We start from the raw sequence: 24748 nt of genomic DNA on the forward strand, positions 1-24748 counted from the left end.
CTCCTCCTCCTCCTCCTGGATGACCCCTTGGTCCACAGCAAGGAGCCTGGGCTGTCGGAATGGGCAGCCTTCCCTGAGAAGGGCAGCCTGTTTATTGAGTACAGAGGATACATTTACAAATTGAGTACAAAATAAATAACTGCACATTCTCCACCCACAGTCCATGGCAGGAAGGCCCCAATGGGCTTGTCAAAGGCCCGTCTCCAAACTCCTTCTGTCCTACCTTCAGGACCAGGCCTATCCTGGGCAAAAGAGGAAATAATTCCCCAGGGCTTCAGGCCCCCAGAGGCACTTGGGAAAGTCAGGGGAGTTCTGAGGCCATGGGGCTTGGGCTCTCCACTGCCTTGAACCAGGGGCACTGGGGGCAGAAGGAGGGGGTGTATAAGGCACAATCGACTTGGCCCAGAGTGATTTCTTTGGCGTGGTATTCCACTGGAGGTGGCACATGCGGAGAGGAGGGCCTGGCCCAAGGCTACCACTGGGAGAAACTGAGTGAGGGCCAAACCCTCCCTGCTGGCAGGGGCCCTGCAGTCTAGCTAAGGCTAAAGCTGGGCCCTACCCACTGAAAGCAGCTGCGCATGGACGGGGCTTGGTTCCAGCCCAGTTTGTGGTGGGGGAAGGCACAATGACTGACACGGGAATGGTCTGGCTCAGGCGTCTAGGAAAGCAGCCACCTAATTCCACTCACCTCCTGCAGGGGCTCCCTCCAACCTGAGATTCAGTGGGGCTCAGACTGGAAAGGTAATGCTGTGAAAGGAAGCGGGGACAGGCTGCACTGGGCAAGGCCAGCTGTGAGAAGGCCAGTGCCCCAGGCGCTCAGGGTTCAGAGGCAGATCACACAGTTTGGCTAAGTTCCAGGGGAAGCTGCGCAGAAGCTCAGCAGAGGGGGAGTGTAGAGCAGCCCAGAGACCCTCCCTCAAAGCAACAGCACCTTCCTCTTGAAGGCTGAAGGGTGAGCATGGTGGTCATTCCTAGGCTGCCTATACTCATGCCAGACACTAGATGGCGCCTTCATGCAGCTGCAGAGGAAGGAATAGCAGAGCCTAAAGGGAAAGGGCAATGGGAAGAACCAAGGGTAGAACCAGGGTGGCACTGGAGCCCTGATGGGATTCTCCCTGGGAAGCCCCTGCCCTCTGCCTTGGCCCAGGTGCCTCCATCCCCCAGATAGCAGCAGTGGGGCTCCCTTTAATGTCCCACAGTTGGGAAGGAGGCACCTGGAGAATAGACTAGGCATCCAAGGGGGAGAGGGAGATAATGGTAAGCTCTGCAAAGGAGGCACAGTCAGAGGTTGAGCCTGCTACCAACAGGGCCACACAATCCAGAAGGACCAAGATCCATGCCATGGCCCTACCACCAGAGATCCTGGCAAGTCCTAGAGCCAGGAGTGGTCCTTGGAGTCTCCATGAAGGCAGACAGACCTTGGCTGGGAGGTGGGGCGCTGTTTAGACTTAGCCAGGGACTGAGTGTCCAGCCAAGGCACAGGCTTTGTGCCTACCTGGACCTCTCACTGGGGTATAATCATGAAGATCAGAATGCCATGGAATGTGGGGGGCCGGGCAGGAAGGTATGGTAGAGGAAAGGGGGGTTCCAGAAATAACTGTCCCAACGACATCATCTATCTGGCACTACATGCCCTTTTGGTCTGAGGAAGAGCCAAGGGTTAAAGATGAAGAAGACTGAAGGCCAGGTCCTACCCTTTCCCCAACTTGTACCACAGCAATTACCCACCAAAAGGAACATCAGTGCCAGGCCAGGCTCCAAGTTCAGGGGGCTCCCAGCTCCATTCTGTCACACTAGGCCCAGGTGATGATGGGGACTGCTGAAGGCACAGAGAAGGGGCTGGGCCATTCACCTACCACTGGCCATACAGGCCTAACACCAGAGAGGGCACTGGGCCCAGATGGCACAGCAGTGTGTGACAGGCTGGAACCATGCCATGTCTCTACCACTGGCAGGCAGCTCAGCCATTGTACTGCTGCTGGTAGCGCAGGTTGAGTTCCCGCAACTCCCGCTCTCGCACACGGCGTGACTTGTTGGAGCGTGTAGAGCGGCTAGAACGTGTAGACTGGGCAGATTTGGTGCTCTGGCAGCGTGAAGAGGCGCGTTTGAGGAGGTTCTGGGAGATGGAGCGGTGCAGATTCTTCATGGACGAAGAGGCTGCCATGCTCACCACCCACGGGTGCCTCAGGGCCTGCAGTGCAGTCATACGGGCGCCAGGGTCCACTGTCAGCAGGCGGTCAATGAAGTCTTTGGCCAGGTTGGATACACTGGGCCAGGGCTAGAGGCCAAAGACAAGCATTAGAGCGAGAGCATTCAACACTGCCTTCCCCATCCCAACAATGCCACCACCACAGCATTCAGACCTGTCCAGTGTATGCACTCTCCCCTCACTGCCTGGTTCCTCCCATGTAGAACATTCTGGGCCTCCCTTCCAAGGAGAAGGATCTGCCCCCCTCCCCAAGGAGCAAACTTCTAAGGTTCCCTGGACTCAAAGCCTGGCTCAGGGAGGTGGCCCCTGTCAAGAGCCCCCACACTCAAGACCAGAACTACTATAACTCAGGGGAATTTAAAGAGAAAGACCTAAACCTTCCTCCATATCCTTAGCCAGACTCCTTAATTTTTTTTTCCAAGAGAACAAGTCCACTTTTATTTATTTCGTTTTCAATACGTTTAAATCCTTGAGGCGTACAGCATTACATGGATTCTGTGTTCAATGCCCTTAACAGGTAGGGTGCTTTGATATCTGGCATGAACCATGCCACGATTTCCATGAGCATGAGTTATCTTTCCCCAGAACACGCTGGTTTTGTTCTGTTTGCCACCAGGAGTCACTGTGTTGTTCTTTCTTGTACACATAGCACATCTCTTGCCTAGAGAGAATTCAGTTTAATCTCGAGTATAAACACCTTTAATTTTAAGAAGAGCTATGTGTCCCCTCTTGTTCTGAAGACCCCACTGACAGCCAGCAAAAATGACCTTGGACCACAGCCTTTCAGACATATTTGTAATTTTAGAAGTCCTGTTCCCAGCAGGCCTTGACAGGCTCCAAAAGCCACACTTAAGCTCTAATCCCTGGATGTCCAGGCCACTTAGAGGTGAACTTCCTAGCCCTTAAAGAGAGGGTCCACCCTCCCTTCAACTGAAGAAGTGGTGGTGGGCAACCACAACAGGCCCAGCACCAAGCATCAGCCTCCCAGCCATGGGAAGAAAAGGAAACAATTGAAGGAAACGATTTCTCCATCTGCTGTGAGGAAAGGGGGTTCCTGCAGGCCAGCCAGGGACCAGACCCTGCTTAGGGACACCCTACAGTCTGCATGACCTCTCTAAGCACGCAGGGGCTCCTGGCAGTGCTCTGCACCAACCCCATTTTAGTACATTCTGTTTCCAGGGAGGAACAGCACAAAGCCTGCTCTGCCACACGTACTCATGGCTGCCACATCTCAGCCACCACACCAGGCAGCTGTCCATCTCAGGGGCTCAGCCTGCACAACCTGTCTTTACCTGGGTGAATCCTTAGGTTCTTAGGAAAAAGGACAGTTGCTCAGACTCCCTCTTAGCCCTCAGTACTAAGCAATTATTCCAGCGATTTAAAGTTCATTTTTCCATTAGATCAGCTGAGTTGGATGAGCCCCAGTGCCTGGTGCTGGGTATACAGGAGGTACTCAGTAGGGTTAGTGAGTAAACAACCCACGAAGAGCACCTGATGGGAGCCCTCCATGGAGCTGCTCCCAGGCCATAAGGCTCAGGCAGGTAGGGACCAGATGCACTGGGCCCTGGATCCCCTCTGCTGGAGGAGGGTAGACACAGCACTGCTCCGAGTCTCAGCATCTCTGGGGGCACTTTGGCATGGGCTCTGATGCTCCCCAAAGGCTGGGTGTCTAGGACCTTTGCTGAGCCTGTGGCAGATGACCTGGGTGAATCCTGCCAGGTGAGATCTGCCTGTTCCATCACATAGTGCCTTTCACTTGGAGAACCCCTGAACCTCTAGAGGGCACAGGAAAATTTGAGAGCCCACATTCAGGGCAGCTCCATGCCCATTCGGCAGACACAACTAAACAGTGACTATCGCTGCCCTCAATTGGGCTCCCTGGACTTCCAACTCCACCCCCATGCCCTTCTCCACTACTGTACAGGGGTGGGGTAGGGAGAACACTCATCCAGGGTCCTGAAGAAGGGACAGGGCTACTTGCAGTTGCTACCCTTATTTGCCTTTTAGAAGGCAAATCTCAACTTTTACTGAGCTGAACTGGAAGAAAGTAACAGAGACAATATTTCTAAATAGCCACCTAACAGGGTCCTCCTCAACAATGGGCCAGCTCCCAGTTTCCTGGGGAGAGATACTGGCCCTTAGGAGGAGGTGAGCAGTCAGGGCCTCAGGAACATGCAGCACCGGGAGGCCCACACACACCTGCTGTCTAAGAGCAGTGAGGGAGCAGGGAGCAATGGCCTTCCCACACAGGAAGCCTGGCCCACATTTCCCTACAGGCCTCCAATACCGAGGCCAACATGCAGGGTGACTGGACTGTGCAGTTGTTGCTACAGTAGCTTTTGGCTCAGACTTCAAGAAAGCCCCATGGCTTGCTGCTGCCACCTAAACACAAGGAGCCAATGTGAGGGGCCAGCCAATCCAAACCACAGGCACTCACTACAGCCCGTCACTCATTTGAGATGGCAAGAAGCAGGCACAATGGGGCCGCTGATGGACACAGCAAATCTAGAGCTGAACAGGTTGGGTCATGGGAATACCAGTGCTGCACTCCCATCTTTCATGGCCTCCAAAAAAAGGAGTAATCACTGGGGAACACAATGTAGCTCAGCGTGGCCTGTTGGTGGGATAACCCCAGAAACAGCTGGAAGCATGGGCTAGCCAAATGGGCTAACACATGAATTCTGCCCCTGCCCCTTGGTCCAGCCAAGACAGAAGAGGGGCAACTCCCCTGCAGATGAAAGAAGAAATAGTTGCAAAGCTGGACTCACAAGCCAAGAACTTGAACATGGATGGATTGGAGACATTTCCACTTTACATCCACACCCAGTCAAACCAAGGCCCCCTGTAGCTCTAACGCAGTCTTAGGCCTCTCACCAGACCCGCCCTGTGGGCTTAAGCATCTCTATCTCCAGAGTAGCACAGGCACACACTAGGCATCGACCCCTGCTTAGTGCCAAAGTGAGTCAGATTGATTTGCCCCTCCTACTCCCCCAAACACTCGCCTCTCCAATTACTTGTGTACGTGAGGCTGTGTGCAGAATGCTAATGGACTCATTTGTCTGAGGGCCAGCCCAGCCCTCTCTGGAAAGCCCCAGCTCTCCCCATTTTTGAGGCGCTGTGAGCAGCTGGGCCATGTGGGTCCCCCGAGCCAATATGATTCAAGCCGTGCTGACCTGAAAACCAGGCTGTGCCAAAGGCACCCAGCCTAACCCTCACACACTGAGGAACTAGCAGTGGGAAGTCCAGCACATGGAACACAGGAAGGCGGTCTTCACTCAGCACACTGATGACGGGGCAGGGCTCAGGTTGAATTCTGGAATAGGGGCCCCTGGGAGCCCTGCTGAAGTCTCCAACAGGTCTCAGAAAGGAAAACCAAAGCTTCCACACTCCATGGCCATGCTTCTGGCCCTACGTCCAATTCAGCACCTCCTAAGAAAGCGTTCAACACCTACAGACCAACCCACCTCCTTCCTCAACATGTCTGAGCCTCTGGAAACACATGAGTATGTATATCTGTCAGCCTATGACTGACTGGCTGGGACGTATTCTGGGCATAAGAAAAATAAAAAATGATTAAGTAGTTATGCCCTTGGGTTTCCACAGCTCTAACTCTTGGCTCTGGGTAAAGAACAGAACTCTCACCTCAGTATACTTGGGCCCAGATCAGGGACACAAATGGGCCTCAGGTGGCTGACAGAAGGGAGAGGCCCCAGGTACTACCTGGTCAGTCTCCCAGAGGCTTCCACCCATTTCTGGGCTGACATGCGGATGGGGCAGGGAAGAAAATGTTAAAATGTCAGTCTGCCTTGCCTCCAGACACTCAGGCCTCCCTCCGCTATGGGATCAGAGGACAGCTATAATACCCAGGATGACAGCCTACACCAGGGCTCCTCAAACTTTTTAAACAGGGGGCCAGTTCACTGTCCCTCAGACCGTTGGAGGGCCGGACTATAGTTTAAAAAAAACTATAAACAAATTCCTATGCACACTGCACATATCTTATTTTGAAGTAAAAAAACAAAACGGCAAAAACACCCGCATGTGGCCCGCAGGCCGTAGTTTGAGGACGCCTGGCCTACACCCTCCTTTCCACAGGCCTCTCACGAGCTGTGTGGGTAGGGAATGGGCTCTGTCCTGAGGAAGGCACCACCTCCACCCTGGCTCTGGCCACCTAGTTGGCTGCCCTTCTCCCTAGTCCGTAGCCTCCAGAGTCCTTGTTCCCTTGCAGTCAGGGAAGCTACTACTGATATGGTCACAGCAGAGAAGCTAACAGGGGCCAGAGGAGGGACCTCTCCCGTGGGCACTTCCTTACCAACTTTAGCCTCCGAAACCCCCTGCTCCTGATGGAGCCCAACTCTCCCTTCAGAGGGAGGCACCAAATCACAAAGGGGTTTCCACTCCAGCTCAACTTCCCAGCTCCCCCCCCCCTTTTTTTTAAATATATTTTATTGATTTTTTTACAGAGAGGAAGGGAGAGGGATAGAGAGCTAGAAACATCGATGAGAGAGAAGCATCGATCAGCTGCCTCCTGCACAGCCCCCACTGGGGATGTGCCTGCAACCAAGGTACATGCCCTTTGACCAGAATCGAACCTGGGACCCTTGAGTCCGCAGGCCGACACTCTATCCACTGAGCCAAACCAGCTAGGGCCCCAGCCCCTTTTACTTGCTCTACCTTTAATGTCACAAGGGCCTGGCAAGAACATTACCCAAGCCATACAGCAGTCTCACCTAGAGTTCAAGGGCTAAGGAGACAAAGGATGGCCTTGGCTGCAGAGAGAGGAGGAAGCTTGCTGCTTCTTCCCAGCAGCAAATCCAGCTCACAGGGCTTCCCCTAACCTCCTTTGGCAGGCAGATCTGACCATTCTCAAGCGAGGTGTGAGAAAGATCTGGGGTCTTCTCCAAATAGCTTCTGGGTGACAGATTAAAGTGTTAGGCTGCAAGCTCAGCAACCGTGTTCTAGTTCTACCTTCTCTATGTGACCTTAGAGAAATCACAGCCTCCTCACTTTTTAAAAAATATATATTTTATTCATTTTTTATAGAGAGGAAGGGAGAGGGATAGATAGTAGAAACATCGATGAGAGAAACATCAATCAGCTGCCTTCTGCACACCTCCCACTGGGGATATGCCCACAACCCAGGCACATGCCCTTGACTGGAATCGAACCTGGGACCTCTCAGTCCGCAGGATGACGCTCTATCCATTAAGCCAAACCGGTTAGGGCTAGCCTCCTCACTTTTAATGTGAAGGAGCTAAATGCAATGAATTCTAAGTCTCTTCCAGTTTCTAAATTTCTAAATTTTAAGAAGATAGCTCTCCATCTTTTTCCTCACTTGGTGTGTGTGAGGAAAAGAAGCATGACATCTAACATTTAAGCCAAATTGACCTCTTGACCTGTATGGGTTCTTTTCCAGCCTATGATGACTCTGGGGAAAGTTCCCTGGCAGAGAAGGCAGCCCCACCAAAGAGCTGCTAGGGGAAGGAAGGGAAGAAAGAAGACTGGGCTTTGCTCCCATGACTCAGTTCTTCCCTCAGCTTTGTCTCAAATGTATTTTCAGACTCAGCATTCCCACTCTCAAAGGCCTCCTTCCTGTACTTACGTGGGCCTAAATGAGAGCAGAGAAAAGGGCACAGAGGAAATTCTGGAAAATGGAGCTTCAGGTTTACTCAAGAGAACAGAACTATTAGTATGACAAGAACAGCACACACTGATGCTGCCCACGAGGAAAAGTGTTTGGAAAGCTGCGGCAGAATTCGGCACTCTGTAGCAGTGGAACCAGCATCACCTCCTCTGGTCAAGACACTCACCATTGCGGTGCCTGGGCTTCCATCACCCTGGGACCCAGCAGGGTGTGGGTGGGGGCAGAGCAGCAGAAAAGAGAAGGACATTGGGGAGGAGAGCCTGAGGGGAGAAAAAGAAGGAAGAAACTAGAGTTGGTGTTTTTTTTTAATGTTTTCATTGATTTTTAGAGGGGGGGGGGAGAGGGATAGAGAGATAGAAACAACCATGAGAAAGAAACATTGATCAGCTGCCTCCTGCACGCTTCCTACTGGGGATCGAGTCCGAAACCTGGGCATGTGCCCTAAGACTCGAGCTGCCACCTCCTGATTCATGGATCAAGCCACACTGTCCGGGCGATAACAGAGTTTTAAAAAGAGGCAGAGGCCCTAGCCGGTTTGGGCTCAGTGGATAGAGCGTCGGCCTGTGGACTGAAGGGTCCTGGGTTCAATTCCAGACAAGGGGACATGCCCAGGATGCTGGCTCGATCCCCAGTAGGGGTTGTGCAGGAGGCAGCCGATCAATGATTCTCTCTCTTCATTGATGTTTCTATCTCTCTCTCTCCCCCTCTTCTTTCCTCTCTGAAATAAAAATAAATTTGAAAAAAAGAAGCAGAGAATGAAGATAAAAATAAAATGAGAAAAGGCATGACAACTTCAAGGTTAGTAAAGCTGTATTCTGAAACTTGAGAGGAATAACAAAATGAAACCTCGTGCCTCCACCTGTCCCTGCCCAGAGTCCACAAAGTGAAGGAAAGATGCTCTGGGCTTGATGTGGAATCAGGGGGATGTTGGCAACCTGTGCCAACAACCGAGGAATGTCTGCTTTTAATCATGACCTAAAGCAGCCCTGGAAGGTTCTAGATTTCAGAGCCTGCTGCATAGTGGTTTCTTCTATCTCCACCCATGGGTTCTGCTGAGGTTTCCAAGGCCCAAACAGGCTTTTCTTTTTCTTTTTAACTTCTAATTCTAATTTAATTAGAATTCTAATTTCTGAGAATTTGGAAGCCTGATGGCTATTAGCAAAGCACTCACACTGTGGCCTCTGCCCCTGGTACACTGGACTCAGCTCAGGGCAGGCACTTGGTCAACATGGGGTAGCAAGATGAGTGAAGAGATAAAGGTGCCAGCTTTCTGTCCAAACCACACTGGAGTGGGGATCAAGTCTAGACACCAAACTTGCATCAGGAGACAGACAAACCAAGGCCAGGCAGGCATGCATGAGAAGAGTGACCTTGTGTGATGGGAGAACTGACTGAGGACAGAGAGCCTGGAAAGCCACTGGGGGTGGGGGGTTGGACCAGCGCTTCCATCTCAGTGTGGGCAGGAGGGGAGGCCATCAGCAGATTTAAAGAGGTCAGAATGTGGGAGAGACAACAGCCCCAGCAGTTCCCAAAGGAACGTGAGGGCCTAGAAGTGACAGGGCCTTTGAGAGGGCAGAGCTATCCAGGTGGAGACAGACAATAAGAGCAAGAGAGGGAGGGGACAGACGGTGCACCAATAACCACTCCTAACACAACCCACGATACGTCCCTTTTGTTGAAGAGGCCTCGGTGGGGGCTGGAGGTGGGAAACAGCAGTGATGAAAAGCAGCTTTGACCCTGGGTTAATGAGATGCTATAGAGCAGGGGTCCTCAAACTTTTTAAACAGGGGGCCAGTTCACTGTCCCTCAGACCGTTGGAGGGCCGGACTATAGTTTAAAAAAAACTATGAACAAATTCCTATGCACACTGCACATATCTTATTTTGAAGTAAAAAAACAAAACAGCAAAAACACCCGCATGTGGCCCGCGGGCCGTAGTTTGAGGACGCCTGCTATAGATGGTCACAGCAAGGTGTTTTAGTAAGAATGGCTGAATGCAGCAATATGGAGAGATGGGCACCTATTTCTGCCACAATAGAAGTGTACTGCTCTCTGGGGAGTGTGCAACCAGGGCAGCAGCAGCAGAGGGATGCCTAGAAGACAGAGCTCCAAGAAGCCAAGTGGTGGCCCAGAGATGGCACATGAAGGGGTTGCTGTCCCTCTCTACTCAGAGCCTGCCTCCTGCCCTCACAGAGCTATCAGAATTATAAGTTGGCTCAACTAACTGCCCTTGGACCCCAAGTAGATGGTCAGCACTCACAAGGATAGACCCATTCCTGCCTTCCTCCAAGAAGTCGCAAACCAAGAGGAGGTCTCCAACCACAGTGACCAATGAGGTCCACTGCCTACACCCAGTGACCAAACCATGCCACCTTCCAGTGACCTGACAGGGATCTGGACTGAGGGATCTGCTGCTGCAGGGAAGAAGGGAGACTTATCTGTCGAACACCTACTTGTACCCGGAGCTTTGGTGAGGTACAGTGGCCCTTGTCAAGGAATCCTTTCTGAACAGGTATGGGGGTAGTGCTTGTCTTCTTGTGACCCTTGTATAGAGCAACTTCATCATCCAGCACTTGATACCCAGCAGCCACCAATAGGCAGGCAGGAAATAAGGGCTCAGGGATGACTCTGAACAAAGAATTTGAAGTCAATTTGTAATTTTCTATGCTGTCAGCTATCCAGACACAGGAAAGCCATCCTCGGACTCTGGCAGCAGGGGGGCAGTGAGAAAAAAAATGGAGAACTGGTGATCCGTCACAACCCCCATATACAATGGAAGTGGGAACACAAGCAATTAAAGGCATGTGGCAGAATCCAAGCTGAGCTAGAAAACATACTGCCCTGCATTCTGTCTGCTGCTTAAACATACACCCAGTCTCTAGCTTTCCCACCTCCCCCAGCGATCCTCCCCATGCCTCTTGGGCAAGGTCCTATCCCCTCATCCAGGTGCTCCCTATTAGAACATGTGAACCAGGTGCATGACCAGCCCCTAGAGGCACTGAACCCCTTCACCTAGAGAGATTGACATATGCCACATCCTCTCCACTTCATTTTATCTTCAACACTCAGAGCAGAATCACTTTAAGAAATGGGGAAGAGCTAAGACGGGAATGTAAATGTCAACTCTGGCTCTGGGCATTCATCCTACTGCAGAGCTATAGAATTACAAGATGGCTCAACTAACTGCCCTTAACCTCAAGTAGATGGTCATCCCAGAAACCCACCCATGAGAAGCCACCTCCCACCAACACTTATCCCCCAGGTAGTGGCAGATCGGTCCTGCAGGTGGGCTTCCTCTCATACTAGGATTCTGTCCTCTGCCCAGCAGCACTCACTCTCCTGAACGAGGCTCTGTGAAAACCTTCACCCAATCCCATCTGTTCCTGGTGTAGTGACCCGGGCTCGCCCACAGCTCAGAGATTGCTCAGAAGAGGGTGACAATTAAAGGTTGCTAAACACAGGAAGGCAGAAAAGCTGCTGATGGCATCTGCCATCAATCCTCCAAGAGCCTCTTCATCTGTCCTTGCTCTAGGAATAGAACTCTTGACAAAAGCAATGACATTAGGCCAGTGGCGTCACATTTCATGTCAAGTGAATCACAGAATCTACAAGCAGAATGGTAAGAGTACTCTAGTATGGGTGTACAGATGATGACTCACTTTCTGTGTCACTCCTTTACAAACAGCTGCTCTAGTCCTCCTGAGGTCTTCCATGACAGGAAGCTTGCTCTCTCAAGGTGGCTCCTTGTGTCTTCAGACTGATCACACAGTCACACAGGCCTTCCTCACATCTGATCAGTGCAACTCCCCATCACTTCCATTGTGACTTTAGCTTGGCCCTCTCCACTCCAGCACCTCCAGTCACCAGGTAACTATTTACATCTCCCCTCTCAAAATAATGTCACAGCCTTCTCCTTCCCAGCACTCCCTCCTCTTCCAAGATTCCTTTGTTTACTTCTAATAGGTCTGGCCAGCAACCCTCTAAGCACATCACCAGCAGGCTCCCCACTTCTTCCTGGAATCCAGCCTCCAGAAGAGAGCACCCCTAGCCACCACAGGCAGCCAGGTTTGCCAGTAACTTTTGGGTTCTTTCTGAGGTCATCACCAACAATCACTGGTACTTCCCTCAGGAGAAGTCAGGAGAAAGTACTGAGAGCATATGTACTGATACACACACTGTCTTCAAGGGCCTCATAAGCCAGGGAAGAGAGAGATGTCCATAGACAACTCTCAGCCTGAGAAAGTGCAGAATCAGACTCTAGTAACATGCAGAGGCATGTGTCAGGGACAGAAGTCTGTATGGATGTGAAAGCCAAGACCTCTGAAACCAAGATGGACTGGATTGAAATGCCAGGCCTGACACCCTCTAATTGTGAGAGTATGGACAAGTTACTTAACCTCACTAGCCCTGTAAAATGGGGGTGATTAAACTGACTGTTGTAGAGATTAGAGATGGTGGATGTAGAACCCTCAGTCCGGTGCCAGGTACTCAGCAGGCACTATACCATGGCAGTGGTCAGCATTACTTGGAAAGGACCTCTTCTAAGGCTGACATTGGGAGCAGAGGGGAAAGCCTGAGCAAAAGCTTAGTGTGGGAGTGTGTGAGTTGAGCAAACTTCTTGGGTCTATGGTGTATAAGGGAATGGGATAAGGCATGAAGCCAGGGTTGGGGCTAGAGCACCTAGACTATCAGGATTGGGAGGGATAGGGTACTGAAGAGGACCAACTTGGTGCGCTTCTCTCTGTCACTGGACCCCTGTGATTCCAGCAGAGCAGGAAGTAGAATCTCAGCTAGTCTAATGGCTATAGTAGGAGCAGGAAGCCTGAGTCCATTCCGTACCGCATTCATTTGTCATTCTCCACCCTCAGATAATCAATAGCCTGTTAGCAAGACTCTGTAAGCTCCAATTAGATAAATTGCCTGTTCAACAATTGCCAGAATCAGGAACTCTTCAGAAAACCTACAGACTTTTCTAAATAGTCTTTCCTTTGTCAGCATCTCTAGGGAACTTCCCTCCCTCCCATAGCTAAACTTGCTACTCCCTCTGCCAACTGGACACTTAACAGCCTGACACCACACAGAGCTCCAGGGACTAGAACTCCCAGAGCACAGCAAACTAGCAGGGCCTAGGCCAGTGATGGCGAACCTATGACACGCGTGTCAGCACTGACACGCGTAGCCATTTCTGATGTCACGCGGCCGCTGAGGCGGCCGCATGCCGAGGATGAAACATTTGCGAAATAATATTTTTTCCTCAAAGTGACACACTACCCAAGTTATGCTCAGTTTTTTGGTGAAGTTTGACACACCAAGCTCAAAAGGTTGCCCATCACTGGCCTAGGCACAACACTGCCTCTGTGAGGTGGATACTGGGTCTTCCGACCCACGATGAGACCCGACCCAGACAGTGACTAGGACAATGTCCTCTGTGACCACTATATTGCAGTGTGGGCATCCCAGCCAGTTAATACTTGTTTTGCTGAATGCCATTTGGAGCAAAGAAGAAAACATGAGAAACTTTAGGGGAGAGCTGGAGAATGTTCCAGTTTCTCCTTTGCTTGTGACCAGTACGGAGGTGGCCAGAAGAGGAAGGCCTCCCTCCCTTCCTCACACCACCCTGAGACACATGACCTGAATCCCCCAGAGAATGCCAACCCCCATCCACACAGGGGTTGAAGTCCTTGACTGACCCCACGACCATGTCTGGAAGCTGTCAGGGAGAGTGATGGAGTACAGGACCTCAAGTGCTGAAGGCAAAGTGGCATGAGGCTTCTAGGTGACTCCTGCAGGTAACGCTGCTCTGGGTCAATTGGCTGGGGCCAGAGGAGGCCCAATCTGAAATCTCCGAGAGGAAAGCTGGGCTGCAGAAGAAATCCAGTCCCAGAGCTCCCTCCCCTCCATGACAGTATTCAAGAGACACAGACAGCTCCTCAGCAAGCCCAGGCCTGAGGGACACACTGCGGGGAACACTCTGTAAGAGGCACCTGGGAACGGGCCCTCACTGCCTTGGCAGAATCCTGTCCTCCTACAAAGCTCATCTTACCTCCTACGTAAAGTCATAAAACAATCTGTTCTTCACAGCCTCCCTGAGCACACCGTTATGCCTGCAGCCCTGCTTCCTGAGGTCAGCCTCATTGCCTACCAGTCAGAGTCCTGCCTAAGAACGGACCAGCCCTTACTTCTTCTGCACATTCCTGTGGTTCTAAGCAGTGCTGAAACCCAATGGATTTTTTTCAGTTATCCGTGGAGCCAAAGACACAAACTGATGACCAGCTGTTTGAATCTGGCCTGCAGATTACCATTTGTTGGCACACAAGATACTGCTTAAATATATGAATTAGATTCCAAAATTTTAAGATCAGATTTTTCTGATTTTCTTTCAAAAGTTGGAATATCTGGAAGTATAGGGTCCTCACTGCTGTGGGGCAGAGCTGGGCAGAGATGAGAAGCAGCTGCTCCTTTAGACAGGGCATGGTCACTCTAGCTTGCACCAGTCCCTATGGAGCAGATACTGTGGAGGCCCTGCCCCATGTCCTATCAGCCCACCTAAGCTCACCTATAGCTGAGGTGCTCCTGTGTGTGCTAACAGCTGCCCACTGCCAGTACCTGCAGCTCTCTGCTTCTTTGCCTGAGGACTTTCTCTGACACTAGTTGGCATTCAGGACAGCCCAGAAGTGCTAGGGATTTAAAGCCCCCAAAGATATTATTGACTCATACAGGGTCAATGAATTAAAAATCACTCACTTCCCTGCACCTCAAGGGTACAATTCTGAGACACATTTCACATGATTATTCACAGTCCCCAGTGGGACTGAGTTCCAGAGGACCACAGTGGCAGTCCTCTCCTTAATGTACCCTTTATCGGCTCTTTCCCTTTCTGCCTCTTTCCCCCAACCTTCACTTATGCTTACTGGAATCACATCCCAATTAAATGATCTGCTCGCAAGTCCTTGTCTCTGGGTTCATTTTGGGGGGGAACCCAAACTCACACACCCTACTAGTCTTATTTCATCGTTTTTCCATCAGAGCATTCTTCTGATGGAAAGCTGAAGGGCAGAACCCCCCACCCATGGGCCTCCCAACATCGGAGGGACAGGGCAGACTCACCTCCCCCGAGTAACTGTACTTGCCCCTGAGAATCTGCCGGTACAGCCGGGTGCGGTTATCATCTTCAAAGGGCATGGTGCCACTGAGCAGGATGTAGGCAATGACACCCAGTGCCCACATGTCCACTGAGTTGGTGTAGGGCTTTCGAACCAGGACCTCGGGGGCAATGTACTCAGGTGTGCCACAGGTAGTCTTCATCAGGCAGTCGTCACCTTTCTTGCGAGCACTGGCCAGGCCAAAGTCAGTGATGATGATCTTGGAATCAGTGCCTGGGTGGTAGTAGAGCAGATTCTCAGGCTTGAGGTCTCGGTGTGTGATGCCCAGTGCGTGCAGATACCGGACGCCATCCAGCACCATTTGCAGCACCCGTGTGGCGTCACGTTCAGTGAAAGAACCCTTGGCAATGATGCGGTCAAAGAGCTCTCCACCAGTAGCCAGCTCCATCACCATGTACACACGCTCCTGAGTCTCAAACACCTCCACCAGCTGGATGATGTTGGCATGGCGCACCCGGCGCAGCACACGCAGCTCCGACTCACACACCTCCCGCCCCTCCCGGTATTTGGTCTCAATCATCTTGATGGCATATGGTTGCCGGGTTGCTCGGTGTTCCACGCGTACCACTCGGCTGAAGCTGCCTCGGCCAATCAGGGCTTTGATGTCATACTTGGCTGTCACACGTGGGTCGAACTTGGCCCTGTACTTAGCCACCCTGGCCTTGCGTGGTGGTTCTGAAGGAGGCTCTGTGTAGCCGGTAGTGGGGGCACCCGGGCAGGGGTTGGCACACTGACTGGCTGCTGGGATTCCAGCTTTGAGCGGGCCAACACTGTCCACTTCTGTGATGAAGTGCTTATATGCATCGCTCTTAGTGCCACTGAAGGGCTCCACCTTCTTGACCAGATCCAGCTGGACGTCCTTGGGCGGCTCGGGAAGGACCTTGCTTGTCCCACAGCCCATCACGGACACGGGGGCATCCTCTCCAGCGAGGCTGGCAGGACCTGCTCTGCAGGCAGTGCCCCGTCTACACCTATGCAGACAGAAGAGAGGACAACTCAGCATAGCTGGGGACATCTCTGAAGGTCTACCAGCCATCCACCTCCTGCCTACTCCTGTCCCTCGATAACCCTAGCCTGAAGACCTGGCTCTAATATGGTTCCTGGAAGGGAGGAGGGCTTTGGTACCTAAGTGCTCAGAGCCCAGGCTCAATGGAGGGTCTTGATGAAATACTAGATCTGAGCATCATGATCTTGATTTACATCTCCTGGATCTGATTCTCACATTGCTCTTCAACCCTGAGAGAGGGTAGGAACAAGCACAGGCTCAGTTGTTACTGCCCCCAACTTCCTCCCTACTCTGCCTGGGTTCCTTATCCTAATTTAAGTTCTATGTTTTCTTCTTTTATATATATAAGAGAACATTTATTCATAACATTTATTCACAGAGGTAGAAAAAGTTAATTCCTAGAAGAAATGGGCTTAGGAAATAAGTTATAGAGGTAAAGGGAGGGCCTTTGGGACTTGGGAGTGAGGCAACTAATGGTAACATGCCTAGGGAGATGGGGAGGGGAGGAGTGAGGGAAAGGCAAGCAGTCTTGTTTTCTTAATGTTAAAATCATTCCTCTTATTATTCTGACTTATCTTTCCTGAAATGGGGGTGTAGAATGTTAGAGGCCTACTCTCCCAACACTATGACCTACCAGGGCTCCCTCATGTATATCTTTCCGGGCCCTCTATGCCTCCTGCAGGCATGATCGCCCTGCAACCACCACCCACTGCCCTGGGTCTCTGCCCTACTAACCTCACTCTTTCCTGGACAGCTCCCACTACTTTGCTAATGCACCATCTTCACCCTGACAGTGTTTCAGGGTTACTCACTTCCCCAGTCACCACATTGATGGCTAAAATGTCACATTAAGTCCTAGAGCTGGCTGAAATCTATCCCAGTGAACTTGGGACAACAAGCCTTAGCACACTGCCATCAGGTAGCCACCAAACAGGGCATCATTCAAGAGGCAAAGGGAGCCTTGAGCTCAGAAGGAACACTAGCAGCTTCATCTAGATGTGACTCAGGCTGTGGATGAGGGTGCTCTGCTTCCTTGGGATGAGAGGATCAGGAGCCCTCCCCATTTGTTTCCCAGACAGAGATGTTCTGATCTCTTAGTACCCCATGGCGGTGGGACCCTGGACAAGGTGAAGTGCAGAAGTACGACTTTCCAGAGGTCACTCTGCTCAGGCTGCCCTTCCCTAAGTCTATCTGAGGGCCCCATGGGTAAAAGAAGGGAGCTGAGAATTTCCTATTAATTATGACATACAGAATTGAGGATAAAATGATCAGTCCAGGTCAAACATTTATTGAACATGTACTAGGATACAGGAATGAATAAGACATCCAATATAGGTTATATTTCAACATACACACAAACACACACACACAAACACAAACACACAAGCAGAACATGGTAAATAAGCTCATAGTCTAAATGAAGAGAAAAGCATAAAAACATAATTTCAATATAGCACAGTAAGTGTTAGGCTTGAGAAACAATACTAGATATATGTAGACTGGCGCAGGGGTTAGGGAAAGCTTCCTGAAGGAGGTGACCCCCACACTGAATTTGATGTAAGAATAAGTCAGGTGAGGAAAGATGAGAATGGAGTTTTAGGCGGAGAGAATAACATAGTCAGAGATCCAGAGGCCCAGAGTATCACCCTGTGCCTGGAAACAGGAAATTTGGTAGTGTGAAAACAGGCGTGTGGGGTGCTAGCGTTTTGGAAAGTAGGTAGGAACCAGGTTGTAGAGAGCAGCACAAGTTATGATGAGGAGCCAGGACCTTCCTGGGAGGTGAGGGGAAGCTACCAAAGGGTTTACAAAGAACGAGAGGCGCTCAGCCGGTGTTTAGAAAGAAGTGTGAGGCTGAACTGGAGGAGGATCAAAGTGAACTAAAAGGACCAGAGAGGGGACAGTGGCCCAGACAGGGGTGAATGGAAAGATGTCGGCAGGAGAACTGATAGGGACTGGAGGCTGGACATAAGGGTGAAAGGGTGGAGTGAGGGCAGCACTCCAGTCCCTTACTCAAGGCTCCTGGGCAAAAGGGTCAGGAGTGCAGCAAGAGGGACAGGTTTAGTAAGCAGTGGGAAGAGTTCAGTTTTTGATGTGTGCAGTGCATGAGGAACATCCATGTGACATTTACTGCAGGCCAGGCACCACATACTACATTTTTAAAGTTAATAAAAATAGATATTGTAGAAATGTATAGACTAGTAAATGCATAAGTTTAAAAAACTGAGGGAACATACACCAAATTATTAGTGTTTGTGTCTAAAGACACAGCCCGGCCTGTGTGATTCAGTGGTTGAGTGTTGACCTATGAACCAGGAGACCACGGTTCAATTCCTGATCAGAGCACATGCCCGGGTTTCGGGCTAAATCCATAAGGGGCAGCCAATCAATGATTCTCTCTCATCATTCTATCTCTTTCTGCCGTCCCTTCCTCTCTTTGAAATTAATTTAAAAATAAACTAATTAATTTAATTACATTAAAAAGAAGGGAACCATAGTTTGTGCTCTCAAGGAACTTACAGTCTAGATGGTTCCACACCAAAAGTTCCTTAGTCCATTACCCTGATAATGCCCAGTGAGGCCACTTAAAGGCTGGCAGCCTGGAAGGGATCCCTCTGAGATCATTTCCTCCCAGCAAATGAAAACACCACATTTTTCTACTTTAAACACCACATTTTTCTACTTTAGCATCACATTAGACACCATGGCAACAGATGGCTATACCAAGAATTAGCTCAGTGATGACCTAGCCAACACAAATCAGCTTAATACTCACTGAGTATGATTCTTGGAAGGAAAAGAAGTTCAAATAAGTAAGTCTCTCTCCAGCTCTCAAAAAACAGAACTGCTTCCCTTCTTCCACGGCTGTATTTCTCAAATTTTTCTGTGTACCCTGGGTTCAACAGAGACAGATGTTCCCAGCTATCTCCAAAATTAAGAGCAATGTTTTTGGAACACCTATTGCCCAGTCGCGTCATAAAGTCGGGAAGTTCTGAAGAGGACTGAAGTTGCCCACATAACACATTCACATTTATAAAGTAAAATAGAAAGCCAAACGAAAGTCTCATCCATGTATGCGAATGACAAAGAACCCCAGTATCTAGTTCAGATTCCACAGAGACTAAGATCTGCAGGGGTATTCCATTCCAGGTGAGGGGCAACTCTAGTTCAGTGTCAGAAGCAAATAAATTTCCTGAAAGCTGCTCTTTCTCTAGCCCATGAATACAACTTAACAAGTGCAAGAACTGCAATTAGATCTGCACAATGCAATTAGATCTAGTGAGTCAGCACTCCGAATCTCTCCTGGGGGAAGAGCCAACTACAACTGCCCTGAGTAGCAGCAGTTTTGTCAGAGTTTTCCCCAATGACCAGAGTTAAGGAAGTCACATAACACAAGGCAGCTTCCTACAGGAGGATCAGTCTGAAGAGCAAACAGGCTTACTAAGATGAGCTCTTAGTAACAAGGGACATATTCTGGGAAGAACAGTCATTAGTAAATACCATGGCTTCCATTTGCTGAGTTCCTACTGTGAGAAGTATCTTACATGCACTCTCACTCCTCTCTGCAACTACATAAAGTAGTGATGATTATTCCTATCTTGGAATGAGCAAACTAGGACTCAGCGAGTCTCAAGATTTCATAAAAGCCAAGAACTGACTCTCAGTCTTTCTGACTCCAAAGCTCCTATGTCTAATCATCAAATCATACTGCTTCCCCAAGTTATGGGCAGAACAATGAGACTGCAACGGGAGGCCACAAGGCACAGCTAGTCTTTCCCACTAGACAAAGAAGACACAAGAGCTTCCTGGAGGCAATGACAAAGATCTCCAACCAGGAAGCACGGTAAAGCCACCTGGGGAATTTTTTCAAAATATATATCCAGATACCAGATCTTCTGAATCAGTCTCAGAGAGTGACACTCTTGAATTTGTATTCTGAAAAACTACTTTAGACTATCGAAGTTGAGAAGGCTGCACCACATATCACACACATATGCATGCATGTGCATGAATGTGCAAACACGAAACACAGGTGAGCTGTGTTCATCTCAGATGCTAGGCCCTGATAGGTGCTCAATGGTACAGCTGAATCAGTATCCATTCTTTTTTTTTAATATATATTTTTATTAATTTTTTTACAGAGAGGAAGGGAAAGGGATAGAGAGCTAGAAACATCAATGAGAGAGAAACATCGATCAGCTGCCTCCTACACATCCCCTACTGGGGATGTGCCCGCAACCAAGGTACATGCCCTTGACCGGAATCGAACCCGGGACCCCTCAATCCGCAGGCTGACGCTCTAGCCAATGAGCCAAACCAGTCAGACACAGTATCCATTCTTAAACCAACAATCTATCCCAGTGGATTTAGTTCCTACTGTTATGTCAGGCAGAGCCAGATACTCAGGTACAGATACACAATCCCCAAACTAACTATCACCTGACACAACATGATCTAGTCAACAGCAGTCCAATGAATAAAAATACAGAGGAGTCAATGGCTACTTGTGAAGTAAGGGAGGCTTTTCCAAGGAAATGAAAACTAAGGTGAATTTTAAAGGACAAATGTAAATTTTCCATACCGGTGGGAGAAAGGGAAGGGTATTACAAAAGAGAAAATTGGGTCTCTAAAGCACAAGGGTATTAAACCACAGAGCTAACAGAAGGCACACACGCCCCAACAACATATGTACTAGTAAACAGAAGACAGAAATGCACAGGTGTTGACTTCAGAATTAGGCCTCTCAGATTATGAAGAGCCCTGGATGCCTTCCTAAGAGGCTTAGCCTTTATCCTGTAGGCATCAGTGAGCCAGTTTTCGGCAGTAAAGGGCTTATTCAGGTGAGAAGTAATCACTTCAGCGGCTTCATTTAGTGGGAGTGAGCATGGAGTTGGGCGAAGGTATGGCTGGCTTGTGGGGCAGGCGACCTGGCTGGACTCAGGCCTGCTTTTTCCCCAAGTGAAAAAGGAAGCGACCAGCTGCCCGCCAGCCCCTGGCGTTCAGTCGCTAAGGAAGGGTGTGGAGTAGATGCTGGACACGAGAAGGGAGTGAGGACAACCGGGTTAGTTCACCGTGACCGACGCCGGCTGGCTGAACAGCAGGCAGGGCAACTGACCACGTCCACCAGGCCCACGAGGTCCCAGAGAAAGGCTACCCAGCGCAACAGCATGTTTCAAGGCCACTCTAGTCTCGGACACCGGGGACCCCGAGCAGCCATCGCCTGGCCCGCTCCCCAGCCCCGTAGGCCCCGGCACACCTGGCACGGGCCGAGGGCTCCAGTCTGGGCAAAGACAGGCCCGGTGCGCCTGGAGGCGGCCGTGGCCGCCGCTCGTCAGCCCCTCCCGCCCGTTGGGCCGTAGCCCTGGGCCGGGCCGCCTCACCTCGCGGGGGCGGCGGGCTCTTCGGTGTCTTGGCGGCTGTGCTAACCCTCTCGGGGCCGCGGCCACGGCCGCCGCCGCCGCCATCCTCAGGCGTTAGCGTCGTAGCGTCATCACAGAGCGCGCTTGACGCCAAAACAAACCCGGGCCGCCTATGGGGCGGGGCGGGGCGGGGGCGGGGCCTCGGGAGGGCCGGCTACGCGGTTGGGGGCGCTCCGAGCGTGGCCTGCCAATCAACGCCTTCTGGGCCAGGACGGACTCTAGGGGTAGGGGATGGCTAACTGTGGTTCTAAGTAGTTCCTCTGTAGGCTGGCTGCGAGAGGAACCTGTTATAGAAAAAGGAGGTACACCTGGAACTAATATAAATTAGTATTTAATGTCAACTATAACTGAAATATTAAAAAGATTAATTAAAAAAATAAAAACAAAGGAAAAGGAGGAACTGGGTAGGGAGAAAGTTTCAAGTTTCTGGTTAGAGAGGAGGGTGCTCTGTCATACAAGGTTGGGGACATAATGGGTTTCAACAGGTTTCTGGAAGTGCCGCTGGAACTCCGCCAAGGATCAATTTAAATTATATTAAATCTATTTTTTGAAAACTGCAGTGAAAATAAATCAGGCATTCAGATGTGTTAAATTTGGCCTCCATCTCAGAGGAGTTGAAAATGGTTAACTTGAGGATTGGTCTTTAGTCTTGGAATAACATAAATTTGGAGTAACACAATTTAGGAGTAACATAAATTTTTTTTCATTCTTGTTGTTGTTATTGAATTGAAGTGAATGCTAAGACTGCAAAGCAAGAAAATTTTTTTAAAAATCTTGTTAATTTCTCTATAGGATCAGAATTGTTTAATTGTTTCACTACTTTACCAACAACCCAAGTTGCAGAGGGCTGGGGAATAGATGCTTCAGGTAATAAAAGGATTGTAATCTCCATCCATCTTCCTAATTTCAGTCTGTTCATTTATCCAACAAGTCTTTGTTGAATGAACACTTACTTCGCACATGGAACTGTCTTTAATGGACTACATAAACCAGCAATTTTCTTTTTTAAAAAATATTTTTATTGATTTCAGAGAGGAAGGAAGAGGGAGAGAGAGAAACATCAATGATGAGAGAGAATCATTGATCGGCTGCCTCCTGCACACCCCACACTGGGGATCAAGCCCGAAACCCGGGCATGTGCCCTGACAGGAATTGAACCATGACCTCCTGGTTCATAGGTCGATCCTCAACCACTGAGCCACGCCAGCTGGACAAGCCAGCAATTTTCAACCAGTGTGCTACAAGAATTTTTAAAACATGCAATACCTGACTATTTAGCCAGGGGCACTAACCTATTTTCCCTTATATTGTCAAATTAAAAAAAATGACAACAGCCAACACAATAGCTGCCTGATGTGAATGAATCAAAAGTATACCAATTTTTAAATTTTTTATTTTAAAATTGATTTCAAAGAGGAAGAGAGAGGGAGGGAGAGAGAAATTAAAAACATCAATGATGAGAGAGAATCATTAATTGGCTGCCTCCTGTACACTCCCTGCCAGGAATGGAGCCCAAAACCCAAGCATGTGCCCTGACCTGGAATCGAACTATGACCTCCTCATTCCTAGGTCGACACTCAACCACTAAGCCACACCTTGCCAGGCTATAACAATTTTTTTGTCAGAATGGCAAAAAATATATATTTTTGGTGTGCTGAAGAATTTTAGTAATTAGATGGTGTCATGAGATGAAAAAGGTTGAAAATCACTGATATAAGCTAATGTTATATTTTAAACCTAAAAGTGAATTAACACCAATAGATATCATTTTGTCTGACTTATTTATTAGGGAATTATGAACTTTTTTTTGTTAATCCTCACTCAAGGATATTTTTTCTTTTCTTTCTTTTTTTAAAAATATATTTTATTATTTTTTATTTTTAATATATTTTATTGATTTTTTTACAGAGAGGAAGAGAGAGGGATAGAGAGTTAGAAACATCGATGAGAGAGAAACATCGATCAGCTGCCTCTTGCACACCCCCTACTGGGGATGTGCCTGCAACCAAGGTACATGCCCTTGACCGGAATCGAACCTGGGACTTTTCAGTCCGCAGGCCGACGCTCTATCCACTGAGCCAAACCGGTTTTGGCTCAAGGATATTTTTTCAATTAAGTTTTTAGAGAATGGAAAGGAGAGGGAGAGACAGAGAGAGAAATATGGATGTAAGATACATCAACTGGTTGCCAGTGATGGAGCTTGCAACTGAGGTGTGTGCCCTTGACTGGAATTGAACCTACAACCCTTCAGTTGGCAGGCCGATGTTCTAACCACTAGGGCTGTTCCGTGTCTGCAGAGCTGCAAATGTGAGAAACACTGCCCCCATGATGCTCTGGCCTGGGCAGCTGTATCCAGAGTCCAGTCTGTATGACTATCAGCTTACCCCTCTCCTCCAGCTTTGGGATAAAATACACAAAGCTCTTAAGCCCCTAGCCAGAGAGCAGATTCTGTCCCCACCACCAAACCCATACACACACTCCAGGTCACTCAATTCCAGGGAAGAGCAAGGATTTAGGGAGCAAACACCAGGCAAAAGTAGGTCACAGCAGGAGGATGGTAATCCCTGCTGTGGCTGGCCAGAGCAGTCAGCCCCTGCTATCAAGAGTGGCTCTGGGAAGACTTTTGGGGTCTGGAGCCCCAGCACCATCCCTTCTGACAGTATGCCCAGACATTCTCAGCCCAAGAGCTTGCCAACTGTAACACTTCCTATGCTGGACTTAGAGATTCTATCTTTCATTCCACACCTCCCACAAGTATATTCTTTATACCCAGCCCTAGATCGGGTAGTAGAGATACAAAGAGGACCCTTGGGGAGTACATAGACAGGAATTCTGACCCAGACCCAGACAGGAATAAGCTAGTGCTATCAGTACTGAGATAGACGAGAGCCCACGAGCTGTGTGGACCTGTAGGAGGCTGCTGATTCAGCTTGGAGTCAGGGTAGAAAGTATTTCCTGGAGGAGGTGATAATGAACCAGAAAGAAGTTCACCAGGAGAAAATGGGGAAGGGTACAGAGAATAGATGTACAAAGACCCAGAGGAATAAAAGTATGGTCTTTCCTTCTGGAAAATGCTGGTGGTCAAAGAGGGGCAGATCTGGGCGTGTTGCTTTTCTGAACTTTCTCCTTCAGGTGATAGAAGATGGGTAGTACTGGTGGAGAGAGAAGTGGGGATAAAAGTACAGGCAAATGAAGCACAGGAGCAAAGATGGGGCAGAGAGGGAGTTAATGGAAGCACCTGACCTAATTGGAAGGGGATGGTATTTGGGAAGCATGGATTGAAGTAGAACTCCTACGTATGTGTGTGGA

At 49.6% G+C, this 24748-nt stretch overlaps 1 protein-coding gene across 3 annotated transcripts; it reads right to left on the reverse strand.

Annotated features, from left to right (window-relative positions):
* Nucleotides 1–52: 52 nt before the first annotated feature.
* Nucleotides 53–21516, reverse strand: PSKH1 (protein serine kinase H1). Of its 3 annotated transcripts, XM_079799702.1 has the most exons (4): nt 21401–21516; nt 14961–15987; nt 8020–8113; nt 2140–2278 (listed from the first exon to the last, which is right to left on the reverse strand). In XM_079799702.1, the coding sequence occupies exons 2-3, from the start codon at nt 15915–15917 to the stop codon at nt 8042–8044; spliced, it is 1029 nt and encodes a 342-aa protein (XP_079655828.1). In that variant the 5' UTR covers nt 15918–15987; nt 21401–21516; the 3' UTR covers nt 2140–2278; nt 8020–8041. The 3 variants fall into 3 exon arrangements, with proteins under 3 accessions (XP_079655826.1, XP_079655827.1, XP_079655828.1); XM_079799700.1 differs by lacking the exon at nt 8020–8113 and having other exon boundaries at nt 53–2278; XM_079799701.1 differs by lacking the exons at nt 8020–8113; nt 21401–21516 and adding an exon at nt 21277–21394 and having other exon boundaries at nt 53–2278.
* Nucleotides 21517–24748: the final 3232 nt, after the last annotated feature.

This window comes from Cnephaeus nilssonii, assembly GCF_951640355.1.
Source record: "Cnephaeus nilssonii genome assembly, chromosome: 20".
Taxonomy (NCBI): domain Eukaryota; kingdom Metazoa; phylum Chordata; class Mammalia; order Chiroptera; family Vespertilionidae; genus Cnephaeus; species Cnephaeus nilssonii.

Bases quoted from the DNA above. Each gene is read 5' to 3' on its own strand.
- PSKH1 (XM_079799700.1), bottom strand. From the start codon at position 15,917: ATGGGCTGTGGGACAAGCAAGGTCCTTCCCGAGCCGCCCAAGGACGTC. The intron at 2,279-14,960 runs GTGAGTCTGCCC...TTTGGCCTCTAG, and splicing joins AGTACAGTTACTCGGGGGAG to CCCTGGCCCAGTGTATCCAA.